Consider the following 14,161-nt stretch of genomic DNA (forward strand, 5'->3'; position numbering starts at 1 on the left):
GTCTTGTCTTTTAACCCTCCAATTTCATTTTCCCAATTGCCTCTCCACTGTTTACGTGTGAAATACGATCACTTAAATACATGAAGAAAAAGGCCGGGTGCGGTGGCTCACGCCTGTAATCTCAGCACTTTGGGAGGCCGAGGTTCCGGGGGAGGATCACTTGAGGTCAGGAGTTCGAGACCAGCCTGGCCAACAAGGTGAAACCTCATCTCTACTAAAAATACAAAAAATGAGCTGGGTGCGGTGGCGGGTGTCTGTAATCTCAGCTGCCCGGGGAGCTGAGGCAGGAGAATCACTTGAACCCGGGAGGCAGAGGTTGCAGTGAGCCCCGATCATGCCACTGCACTCCAGCCTGGGCAACGAGAGCAAAACTCCATCTCACAAAAAAACAAAACGAAAAGAAGAAAAAGTTACACCAAATCAATCAGCTGACTTCTAAATCACTAAGCTAACTGTTCACTAAAGGAAAGCTAAAATTGAAGAAACTTAACTTTGGTCAATAAAAACTAACCTGGTATCTGAATCAGAATTTTTAAAAAGTAAAACCTTCTCTCTGTTGAGTCAACCAGCCTATCTCAACAGCTCCTTAAGAGAATCACAGTTGGCCTTCCTTATCTGAGGGTTCTGCATATGCAGATTTCAGTAACAGCAGATCAAAAATGCTTGAAAATAAATTTTAAAAAACGAATGCAATAAAAATACAAATGGAAAATACAGTATAACAAGTATTTACAGAGCACTTACATTGTATTAGGTATTGTAAGGAAACTAGAGATGATTAAAGTACATGGGAGGATGTACACAGATTATTTGCAAATTTATTTGTTCTAACTGGACACACATTTTTATACCAAGGACTTGAGCATCCATGCATTTTTGGTAAGCACAAGGGTCCTGGAACCAATCTCCCATAAATACTAAGGGTGAACTCTACCCATAAAAAATAAATACAAGAGATATATAAAATAAAACTGAAAAGAAACTCTTCTATCTTAAATACTCCATATTAAAAATGACCAAAGCTCCTCCTTCACTCTTCAAAACCAACAGGTCCGTTTTCTTAAAAAACGACAGTGACATAAAATTATTCAGTAAGGCCGGGTGTGGTGGCTCACGCCTGTAATCCCAGCAGTTTGGGAGGCCGAGGCGGGCGGATCACCTGAGATCAGGAGTTCGAGAACAGTGTGACCAACATGGAGAAACCCCGTCTCTATTAAAAATACAAAATTAGCCAGACGTGGTGGCACATGCCTGTAATCCCAGCTACTCGGGAGGCTGAGGCAGGAGAATCGCTTGAACCCAGGAGGCAGAGGTTGTGGTGGGCTGAGATCACGCCATTGCACTCCAGCTTGGGCAACAAGAACGAAACTCTGTCTCAAAAAAAAAAAAAAATTATTCAGTAAGAACCCAGCAACATCATGTAAGTGACAGCTAGTAATTTCAGTTGTAAGTTTAACGACAGTATCTGATTTGCTCTCTTAAGCAGCAAGCAGAGACCCTAAAATACAAATGAATATGCTCACGGATACAAGCAGACTGATATTTCTGAATCACCCCACATGCCTATATTCTACATAAATGGATTTCAATTAGTGAGATGAATGTGAAAGACAGTGCATTTCTTAACTCTTAGAAGTAAAACTGTCTGTGAAATTAAATTAAAACAATGAAATCCTAAAGATGAAGACTTGCTAGTCACTGCTAATGTACAGGTAATAAAACCTGACTTAAAATACTGTATTTTGAAAAACAAGTCAAAACTAGAAGCTCCTTGGTGACAATGCAGTAAGGCCCACCTTAAGTACTTGTGGATAATCCATCTGTCTAGATACGCAGGACTTCAGCCTCCTCTACTGCCCCACAGCGAACATTTTAGACAACGCCTTAAACACTGAAATTCCATTCAGATCCAAACTCAGAAAGTGTTACATTAACAAAATCCAGTAAAACCTGATAACATAGTATAAATCATTTCAAAACACCCTTGGTAAATAGATCTGTATTTACAGAACCTCCTTGAACATATAATAGGTAATGATGCAATGAAGACATTTTTATAATATTTATTAAGATAACAAATTTATAAATTGAAAGACTCAGAGGCACATAGTTTAAAAGGCCAATACCATGGGAATAATGAAGTCAACACAGAAAGGTAAGAAGATATGAACAGTTACAACCAATACAAGATTTTCTTTAAAAGCCACACACCCCTGGTGAACACATCACAGGAATCATCCTTCAAAATTACCATGATAAAAAGTCATTTCCTTCAAAGAAAAATAATTCTTTCCACCTACCGAGCCTAGAAAATCCTATTTACAATCCTGTGTCCTGCCTTTCATCAGTATTATTTAACATGGCCTCCTCTATTCTGCCATTAGAAGTATGGAAAATTTTATAGCTACTGTATTTACAAATGCACATAATATTTAAATTTGCTCTTCATTGAGAACAACCGAATATATACTTAATCAAATCACAATACAAATGCTTTATAGTGTTGAAGACACATCTCATGGGGGAAAGGTATGTGGGAAGAGGTGTATTTAGAATTACGGTGTTTCTGAAGGATTACTAGGCCAATAATTCTGATAAAACTCAAGGTAGTCACAAAAACAGGTCTTTGTTGATGAAGAGTTTAATTTATTTCTGTTTTAACTGGACACACTGGACTTCTTCAGTCAACCTTCACCACACTGTATATTTTGGTAACAAACCAAAAGCATGCAAAGAAGCCAATTGTTCCTATAAGAGAAAAAACAAAAATAAACCCTTTTTCAAAGGAAGTGTCATACTTTACACAAAAATACAGACTTACAATGACTGGTTCCTTAAAAATGTCCCAAAACTATAAACTATTACCCGCCAGGAACATATTAGAGATCTATGAGCACGTCTGAAAAATATATGACCACATCAAGTTTCTTACAAAAACTGATAGAATTTTTTTCTACTCTAAGATTACCTAAGCTTTCTACAATACACATTATTTTCCTTACTACATAGAAAAGACTGAAGGATGTCAACTGTCCTTTCCTATTTAAGAATATTTTATAACAAAATGGAAAATGCTACTAGAATTTTTTAAGGTATGAGATGAATACATTAAAACAGGTTCAAATAATGATTAAATGGGGATATTTTCTAAGTACAGTTATTGGAAGTTATCAGTCTTCAAAGAATTATAATAAAGTAACTCAGTAAGTTTTTACATAATGTTAAAAGTGACATGATTAGGATAATAACAGAAATGCATCCTAGCTGAAAATGAGAGACAGCATGGCAGCAGAGAACACAGCAGCTCTGTCATGAACTGTGTGTATCATCCTTGGGCAAGTCCACTGACATCTCCAAGCCCATTTACCATATTAACTAGAGAGAAATTTGTCTGTCCTCATTGCCTCCATAGACTGTTATATAGAGTAAATGAGATAATTCATGAAAACAATGTATGGCTTGATTTTCAGGTATCAGTCGAGATTCCAAAGAATTTGAACGCTAGATGGGGACACACGGTTTGTTTGTTTTTTTTTTTTTTAGTTAAGCAAAATTAGCTAATGTTTATTTTCATATATGAAAAAAACTCTACAGTCAAATCACGTAGAGTTAGAACAGAAAATATGGTTTTATGATATAAAATACATTAATAATATTTATCATGAATAGCTAGGAGGATAGTCATAATTATCTCAGTACTGGGAAGACAGTTGATGATGAAGTATTCATTCCTGATAAAAACTCTTTTTTTTTTTTTGCTGTCTCAAGAACTTTATTAACAGATCATTAAGTGTTTTTTTTTTTTTTTTCATTTTTTAAATTATACTTTTAAGTTCTAGGGTACATGTGCACAACGTGCAGGTTTGTTACATATGTATACACGTGCCATGTTGGTGTGCTGCACCCATTAACTCGTCATTTACATTAGGTATATCTCCTAATGCTATCCCTCCCCCTCCCCCCACACAACAGGCCCCGGTGTGTGATGTTCCCCATCCTGGGGACACTCTGTCAATGAGACAACAATGAGGTTCAAAGGGGTTAAGTGACTGTCTCATGGTCACATGGATGGTATTTGTGGCCAGAATTCAAATGCGTTTTTTCTGACTTCAAGCATAGTACTCCTTCCACATGCACACATAAGGGGCTAGAAATAGTCCTTGTATAAATTTCACACTTAAAGTCTCAATGGTTTTCACCATTGTTTTAAATGCAGTACTCAGAGACAATATTAAAGGAGATTTTCTAAATCAAGAGACTATACATGGGACATTACCGTGGGAAATTACAAACATCATTCTATCCATCCTTCTTACATTGTATATGTACTGAGGCCCTACTTTGTGCAAGGCACTGATGTGTGTTTTGGAGAACATACAAATATACCTTTTGCATACTCCAAAGGGTTATTATTCAGGCTAGGATTTGGGTTAATTTCAGAAAAGCAATAATGAAAACATCAATATATTTATATAACCTTGTACTTACTTGCATAAATTTCAAGATGACAAACAATATTTTAAGATGAGAAAAACATTTAATCACTATCCAGGCAATTCTAAGAAACTGAAGTTTAGTTACTTAATTTTGTTCTTTTTTTTTTGAGACGGAGTCTCGCTCTGTCGCCGAGGCTGGAGTGCAGTGGCGCGATCTCGCCTCACTGCAAGCTCCGCCTCCCAGGTTCACGCCATTCTCCTGCCTCAGCCTCCCGAGTAGCTGGGACTACAGGCGCCCGCCACTGCGCCCAGCTAAATTTTTGTATTTTTAGTAGAGACGGGGTTTCACCGTGTTCGCCAGGATGGTCTCGATCTCCTGACCTCGTGATCCACCGTCTTGGCCTCCCAAAGTGCTGGGATTACAGGTGTGAGCCACCGCGCCCAGCCAATTTTGTTCTTAATATGGAATATATGTACATACTAAAAGTGGCTTCTTTCCTTTTGTGACAGAATAATTACTTCTGTTTTGTAAAATGGATTGACTTAAATACAGTAAAATGGCATTGCTTTGGAGTTCTGAAGCAAATACAGACCATACCCTATTTTAGAGAAAGGTAAGGCATTTAAAGGGCTCACTACTCCCTTATCCAGAACCCTTCCACCTGTTCACTAAAGGAAAAATAAAATTGAAGAAAGTGAAACACACTATAAGTCACTGGTTTAACTGGTTGGTTCAATTGGGATGTGGCTCCATAATTCAGATTACAAAACTCAACTCTGAATGAATGAAAATGTAACACTTTAAAAATCAAACTCAGCCAGGTGCAGTGCCTCACGCCTATAATCCAAGCACTTTGGGAGGCCAAGGTGGGCAGATCATCTGAGGTCAGGGGTTCGAGACCAGCCTGGCCCAACATGGTGAAACTCTATCTCTACTAAAAATACAAAAATTAGCCAGGTGTCGTGGTCACGCACCTCTAATCCCAGCTACATGGGAGACTGAGGCAGGAGAATCACTCGAACCTGGGAGGCAGAGGTTGCAGTGAGCCGAGACCGCACCACTGCACTCCAGCCTGGGTGACAAGAGCGAGACTCCACTTCAAAAAAAAAACCAACATCAATAAAATTTAGGTGATGGTTAAGCTATCATTTTCTGTATGATATGCCTGGAAAAACAACAGATTTTCATAGTGATCATTAGTTTTTGTGTGTAGGCTAGGAATAAATTATTCCCTATATGCATTTATAGACACACAGGGCACAAAAATAGTTATTCCTTGTTTCACTGGCTACTGCTGTTTTATAGATGATTTATTAAAATTTACAGCTCTGGACCTAAATCTATCACGTAGCATCAAGACACGCACCCCACCATGTCTGATCAATGACCTGGAATACAGAATCGATGTAAGTGCCTTAAACCTGAGACAGCAGCACAGACGCTTCAAAACCCGACTCCAGGCTCTGACATGCCAACAGATGAGTGAAAAGCAGAACAGGTTTAATTGGGGAAAAAAAAGAAAATTTTTTTTTTTCTTTTTGGCTCCTGTATTTTCTTCCATAACATGCATGATGAGCTAAAATTTCAGATGCACACTTCGTGCAGTATTACTTGTGACAAAGAAAGGTGCTATAATTCTTTTTTTAAGTTCAGTCACTCACGCCACAAATGTTTACCAAGCACCCTGGGCTCTGAGATACAGAAAACCTTTATCTAGTTAAGATACAGAAGATATATACACATACAAAATTAATACCAATATAATACACACTATATCCTATTCAGTACTTGAATTTTAAAGTGGAGATAAAATCTTCTAGATTAAGGAATGTCCCATTATCTTTCCTTGATATCCCCGACCTACTCTCAGTCTCATCTTGACTTCACCTCCTCAGTTTCTACTTAGTCCTAAACTTAAGTCACTATAGCTTCTACCCCATTTCTGAAGTGGAAAAAAAAAAAAAAAAGACTGCGTGTACCTTTAAGAGGTTAACAGAGGAAAACTATGAGCTGTACTGGCCCACGTGTCCCTGAACCCTTACCACAACTATGACCCTGTTTAGCCGCCTTCTCCCGGCTTCTGTTTCATCATCTTTATGCAACTCACAGGTGGGCAGACCAAACTATGCCTAGTTGAGAGGAGGACTAAATACAGGAGCACTAACAGAATAAGCCTTCATGGGTTTTAAAAAAGATAAACATTTATAAATTATTTGTCTAAAAACTTACAAAATAAAAATAATCACTTAAATTCTAATTTTACCTGTAAAAAGAAAGAAGATCAAAACCATTATCATGGTATAACCAAAGTACAGAATTGTGCTTGCTGTTCCTGTGATCTGCAGTTTTGAAAAGAAGTAATGTATTGCATATATTAAGAAATAAACTGCAGTAAAGCCGCTGGTAAGGAATGAACGCCATTGCCAATGATAATCCTAGGTAGTAAAGAAAAAAGAACAAGAATTACATTCCAATTAATAGATAAGATGTAGTTAACTAAGGTTCAAAGCAAGCATAATAAATGAGACAGCCCCCAATCTAATTTCTGCTATCAGTTCCAGGCTCTTTCTCCTATTGAACTTCACCCATTCCTCTCTCCTCACTAAAGGTGCTAAGAAGTGCCCATTGTCTTTGGTGCGGCTGCTTAAAAACTGGCTAAAAATGTTTGGAAGCAGCTTAAACTGTTTATGAATAATAAAGCATTAGGTTGTATTTCAAAATTTATTCTTCCCAAAGAAAACCAATGTACAAATAGCTTACAACTTACTTACAGGGTTTGACATTAATATTATTATATTAAAGTCTGGTCAACTCTGTATTAAGAAGAAGATTATTCTATTCAGGCCTGGTTGGAATCCAATTTCACTTATTACTAACATAATTTAAACAAGGCAGATGATTAAAACAGCTCTTCTTGCTTTTAAGTGGCTTATAGCTTAATAGAAGATCTTTTAAAAGAGAACACTTCACTATCTCTCTTGCCCTTTGGAATATGTGAAAAATAAATACATTCAAAAAGCAAACTAAGATTAGAAAATCCTAAAAATACACACATGCACACGTGCACACACACACACAAAATGCAACAGCTAATCAATAAATGCAACAGGTAATCAACAAATGCAGCAAAATTGCAGGGTAAAAAGATCAACATACAAAAGTTGGTTGTGTTTTTACACACCAGCAATGAGTAATCTGAGAAGGAAATTAAAAAACCCAATTCCATTTAAAATAGCACCCAAAAGAATAAAATACCTAGGAATAAATTCAACCAAGGAAGTGGAAGACTTGCACAATGAAAACTCTAAAATTCTGCTGAAAGAAATGACAGAAGACCTAGGCAAATGGAAAGACATCCCGTGTTTATGTACTGTTAGACTAAACATTGTTAAGACAGCAATACTCTTCAAAATGATCTACAGATCCAATGTAATACCTGTCACAATTCCAATAATCCAACGATTCAATTTCTGCAGATATGGAAAAGTTAATCCTCAAATCAAATGGAATTGCAAGGGGCTCCAAATAGTCAAAACAATCTTAAAAAAGAACAAAGCTGGAGGACTCAGCCTTTTTTATTTCAAAACTTACTACAAAGCCATAGTAATCAAAGTAGTGTGGTACAGGCCTAAGGAAAGCATATAGATCACTGGAATAGCATTGAGAGTCCAGAAATAAACCCATACATCTATGGTCAATTGATTTTTGACAAGGTTGCCAAGACCATTAAATAAGGAAAGAACAGCCTGTTCAACAAATGGTGCTGGATAACTGGATATCCATATGTCAAATAATGTAGCTGGACACTACATCACACAAAATACAAAAGCTAACTCAAAATAGATCAATAACTTAAACACATGAGGTAAAGCTATAAATCTCAGAAGAAAATATGGGGGTAAATCTTCATAACCTCGAATTTGGCAATAATTCTTTTTTTTTTTGGTGGGGAGAGGGGGACAGGGTCTCACTCTGCCACCCCGGTTCTGGAGTGCAGTGGTGCAATCATGGCTCACTGAAGCCTAGACCTCCTGGGCTCAAGTGATCTGTCCACCTCAGCCTCCCAAGTAAGCCACCACACCCAGCTAATTTTGTTATTTTTTATAGAGACAAGATCTCACTATGTTGCCCAGACTGGTCTCAAACTCCTGGGCTCAAGTGATCCTCCCGCCTCAGCCTTCCAAAGTGTTGGGATTACAGATAGGCGTGAACCACCATACTCAGCCCTAGTTTGACAATCATTCTTAGATATGACACCAAAAGCATAAGCAACAGAAGAAAAAAAATAGATAAATCTGACTTCATCAAAATTTAAAACTTCTGTGCAAAGGACATTATCAAGAAAGTGAAAAGGATAACCTATAGAACCAGAACTGCAAATAACAATCTAACAAAGATCTACTATCCAGAATAAATAAATAAACTGTTACAACTCAACAAAAAGACAAATTTAAAAATAGGCAAAGGACTTGAATGGCTATTTCTCCAAAGAAGAAATACAAATGGCTAACAAACACAAGTACAAATGCTCATCATTAGTCACTGCAGAAATGCAAATCAAAACCAGAATGAGACACCGCTTCACACCCACGAGGACAGCTACAATTTTTTCAAAAATGGAAGGTAAGTGTTGGCAAAGATGTGGAGAATTAGAACCTTTGTACATTGCTGGTGGGAATGTAAAATGGCACAACCACTGTGGAAAAGTTTGGTAGTCCCTTAAAAAATTGAACAGAACTACCACATGACCCAGTGATTCCACTCCTAGATATATACCTCAAAACCAAAAACAGGTACGCAAATGAACACTTGTACATGAATGTTCACAGCAGCACTATTCACAACAGCCAAAAAGTAAAAACAATACAAACGCCCATCAATGGACAAATGGATAAACAAATTTATCATTCTGCCATAAAAAGGAATGAAGTGGCCGGGTGCGGTGGTTCACACCTGCAATCCCAGCACTTTGGGAGGCCGAGGCGGTGGATCACAAGGTCAGGAGATCCAGACCATCCTGGCTAACATGGTGAAACTCTGTCTCTACTAAAAATACAAAAAAATTAGCTGGGAGTAGTGGCGGGTGCCTGTAGTCCCAGCTACTCGGGAGGGTGAGGCAGGAAAATGGCGTGAACCCAGGAGGCAGAGCTTGCAGTGAACCGAGATCATGCCACTGCACTCCAGCCTGGGCGACAGAGCGAGACTCCGTCTCAAAAAAAAAAAAAAAAGAAAGGAATGAAGTACTACTATACATACCACAATATGATGAACCCTGAAAACATGCTAAGTCAAAGAAGCCACACACAAAAGGTCACATATTATATGATTCAATTTATAAGAAATGTCTGAACAGGCAAAACAGACAGAAAGCAGACTGTTGGTTGCTAAGGCCTAGGGGAAGCGAGGAATGAGGAGTAACTGCTTAGCAAGTATAGGGCTTTAATTAGGGGTGATAAAAATATTTTGGAACTAAACAGAGGTGGTGGTAGCACAACACTGTAAATGTTGTAAGTGCCATTAAACTGTCCACTTCAAAATGGTTCATTTTCTGTTATGTAAATTTAACCTCAATTTTTTGAATAATATACCAAGTTTAATAAAGTTAGATTTTTCTCCAATATAGACAATACATATTAAATAATAGATTTAACACAACCTAAATCTTTAAAATTCAATTCTACTATTACATAAGGATACTATCATTTTGGTGCTGCCATGAAGAGAACTTATTACAATGTGATTATAGAAACTTTTTAATGAATTTTCTTACTAGTTTACTTCTATTAAATGTTCAGTCTAAATTTGCTTTTAATATATTATTTTATATTCTTTTATCTCAGGCATGATATATATATTTATATCACAAGAGTATTAATTTTTAAGTTGGTTAAAAAACAACAGTGAAAAGTTAGCACAACTTACTATTTCTGGAAAATTAACATGTTAAAGTCTCTAATAGTAATCTCTAACTAAATACACTGAACCGGGATATCTTAATCCTAAAGAAGGTTGCATTTGATTTAGGAATATAGGTCAATGTCTATCATAATAAACATACATCTACAGAAATTATTTTAATAATATACAAATTGCAATATGCCAAAGTTATAAATACTGTCTACAAATTAACATAAGTGAATACTGCTAATACATACCTCTGCACATAGGTGGAAATAGCAAAGAAGTATAGTTGCTTCAGAACAGGTAATAACCAAAATGATAAACACCAGAAATAGGAAGCCAAACATGTAATACATCTGGTGTGACCTGTAATCAAACACGTCAAGATGAAACTATACATATTTTCAATTTGACACCACACATAACACAATCTTTTCATTCTTCTTGAACTGAAAAGGTTTGCTTTTTCTCTCAACTAACCGAACAAGACGAATTATCACAGGTTGGGATAGTGATGGGGTGGGGAAGGGGAGGAGTAGGAAGGATATGTCAGTGTCACTGGACTTTACCTTCCTGCTCAGGGAGGCCTGAAACTTCTACTTGTTCACATATGGCTAGTCTACTCATCTCCTGGTGAGCCAGACATATTTGATAAACACTGACTGAAAAGACAGAGCCAACTAAGAATAGGTAACCGTTTCTTATCACATATAATAAAACCAGTTGAATTTGGAAAATTAATATAACAATTGAGAAGGAAAGATATGTTCCAATCACCAAAAAGGTCAAATTTAGTTCTAATTTTCTGTAACCTCCAACCTTGGTACTTTCTCTAACATATGTCAGTGTGATCCACTAACAATCACGATATAACACTATATATATACACACACACGGAATGGCTCAAAATGACTATTATGAGTTTTTACATGTGAACAAGGAATCGGAGAATGAAGGCATCTGAGAATTGGAAAGGACTCTGCAGGTCATCTAGACCAATCCCTTCATCAATCCCCTCCAACAAGTGCTCAGAGGATCTTCTCCGGAGCAGTGCAGGTTAGTTAGGAACACAGGTCTGGAGAAACTTCGGTGAATTCTCTGTCACAGGGTTGCTGTGTAACAAGGCAAATTACTCAACTTACAAAGCCTCATTTACATCTCTGTAAAATGGGGATAACACTCACCTCACAGAGTTCTGAGAATGAAGTAATAAGAATTAAGGAAGAGGAAGAATTAACAAGCCTTCAATTCATATTATACTAACTGTTATCACTACTGTTCTTCTTCCCACATAGAAAAGATAAAAATAAGCTTTTGGCTTTTAAGATTTCTGGTTACTGAAGAACTGTCTACATTTATAGGATACAAATAGTAACCCATAAAAACAAACGAAAAGCAAATATTACATATAACGGTAATAAGAATGAGAAGACTTTGTCCTTAGCTTACCAAATACTATTCAGAATGAAGAAAAGCTGTATAAAGATGCAGCCAAAGGGCAAAATCCCTCCCATGACAATACCAGGCAAGGGCTTTGTGTAGAACGACTGTTCAGGAATCTGACGTGGAATCTGATTGGTTCGAACTGGGTGTTCAATGGCCTTCAGTAAAGAAAGGAAGGAAGAATTCATAATTATGTATCTGTCTTAAACATTCTTCTCTGCACAAGATTATTTGCCGGCTTTTTTCCAGCTTCCATGCTGTCACTAATGGCAATAAAGTCTACTTAAGACATCAAATTGAAATTTGTCTTTAGAAGCCATCAACCAGGTACCATCAGGTACAGTACTCGGTCTGTCTACTGGAACAAGTTAATACTGTCTCCAGCAGTGATCCACTGACGGCTTCAGACACAGGAAGAAGTACACAGGAGATAAGAGAATACTTGGAAAATAATAGTTAATAAAAAGGTAGAGTTAGGCTTTTCATTTTCATTACCTATGTACTGTAAGAAATCAGCTGGTTCTGCAATTTTGGTCAATGTATTTTTATTTGGAGGTGGGCAATGTCATCTTTATTAAAATTGCTCAATTTTACTAAGACTTAAGAACATGAAGACAACAACGAATGGCTGTATGAACCTTTACGACCATAAGGAGTTGGTGATGTTCTCAACTATTCTCCCTTTCATGACACTACATGGTGGTATGAAAATCACTGGAACCTGAAGTACACAAGCAGCCACGTGAGAGGGGAAAAGAGTACAGATGTAGAAATTCATTTTCTTGTAAAAAAGTTCAAAAATATCCTTCTATAGTTTTTGTGATGATAAATCAAAATTTAAAACTTGGTATTTTCATTCAGACCATACTTCTGCAGACTAGATTGTTATTTTACATGTAGATACATGAGTATACAGGCAGAGAATCATGTATATCATTCTCCAATACTTACATTTTAAACTTTTATTTCCCACGCTGATATTAAACAGAAATATTATAAACTTCAAACCAGCAAAGTTTTGGAATTTCAAGTAATTATTTAATCAATGTAATTAAAAAATTCAAACCCTGTCAGTTCACTACTTCTGAGGTATAAAGTCATAAATTAAACAAAATGCCAAAGTTGTTTAAAAAAATCCTTCAGCAGCTAGGCATGAAAGTGCAGTGGAGGCTGTGGAACAAGCACCAGCTTCTGCCAGGGCCTTCCGGGTCCTGCTCACCAAGTGTACTAAACACACAGTCTTTCTTTTACCCTGTGGACTTGATATTTTCAGAGAAGGACAGGGATACCGAAGTGTGGTTAAAGAAGGATACTGGTAAGACGGAAGAATAATATTTCATTTTTTTCCCTTTTAGCCTGAGGGCAGAAGTGGGCAGCAAAGTGAGAGAAGGCCAACTGGAGGGTGAGAGAGAAACCAGAGGAACGACTGAAACCTGATTATGATCTTCCTTAAAATCCAATATTAGCAGGGAAGCAGATACAATTTATTTCAAGCAGATACAATTTATTTCAAAGCTACATATCAATCACAAACATTTGCTACTCTTACTCTGCAGCCACTTTTCTTATAGTGACTTCTTAACCCACCCTCTCTGCTTACTTAGTTAAGCTTTGTGCATTCTGGGATGCCAAGGGAGGTGGATCACCTGAGGTCAGGAGTTAGAGACCAGCCTGGCCAACATGGTGAAACCTTGTCTCTACTAAAAATACAAAAATTAGCTGGGTGTGGTAGCACATGCCTGTAATCCCAGCTACTCGGGAGGCTGAGGCAGGAAAATCACTTTAACCCAGGAGGTGGAGGTTGCAGTGAGCCGAGATGGTGCCACTGCACTCCAGCCTGGGTGACAGAATGAGACTCCATCTCTAAATAAATAAATGAATGAATGAATGAATGTTTTCATTAGTTTATATTAGCATTTCTTTCCCAATTAATCTATATTAGCTTCTATTTACTTAAAATACTTTGAAACCTAAGTTTAGATCTGTAACCTCTCTACCACGCTCCTAAATAATACTACTATTTTTAAAATATTCTATGAAATCCAGATCCTAAAGGACACGTTTACATCTTTACACACTTCTATGATATCTTTTGAGATGGCATATGCTAATTTCTGCAGCTAAAATTCACCTAAGTTAACACCTATATACTTACATTCTTCTTAAAACCAAAGTATGCACCAATAAACGTCAGAGGCACAGATATGCAGAACCAAAGGGCCAATATGGCAACCAATGTCCCAAAAGGAATAGCCGCTGAAGATCCTTCTCCCCAGAGGATCAGATTCATTATAAAGAAGTCAGCAAAGACAATCCTGAAAGACACAACAGGCTTTTGGGTAAAACCAGATAACAAAATGCAACAGTAGTATGCAATGAA

General features: G+C 37.2%; 1 protein-coding gene across 1 annotated transcript in view; it reads right to left on the bottom strand.

Moving 5' to 3' along the window:
• Nucleotides 1–2,047: 2,047 nt before the first annotated feature.
• LOC105477839 (transmembrane 9 superfamily member 2) overlaps nucleotides 2,048–14,161 on the bottom strand; it is a 73,326-nt gene continuing 61,212 nt past the window's right edge. Inside the window, exons 13-17 of the mRNA XM_011734654.3 lie at nucleotides 13,937–14,096; nucleotides 11,788–11,939; nucleotides 10,593–10,704; nucleotides 6,701–6,872; nucleotides 2,048–2,748 (exon numbers count right to left, since the gene is read on the bottom strand). Coding sequence (XP_011732956.1) covers nucleotides 2,681–2,748; nucleotides 6,701–6,872; nucleotides 10,593–10,704; nucleotides 11,788–11,939; nucleotides 13,937–14,096 — 664 coding nt within the window. The 3' untranslated portion in view covers nucleotides 2,048–2,680. The remainder of the gene's footprint in view (nucleotides 2,749–6,700; nucleotides 6,873–10,592; nucleotides 10,705–11,787; nucleotides 11,940–13,936; nucleotides 14,097–14,161) is intronic.

Source organism: Macaca nemestrina, chromosome 16 (assembly GCF_043159975.1).
Source record: "Macaca nemestrina isolate mMacNem1 chromosome 16, mMacNem.hap1, whole genome shotgun sequence".
Lineage (NCBI taxonomy): Eukaryota > Metazoa > Chordata > Mammalia > Primates > Cercopithecidae > Macaca > Macaca nemestrina.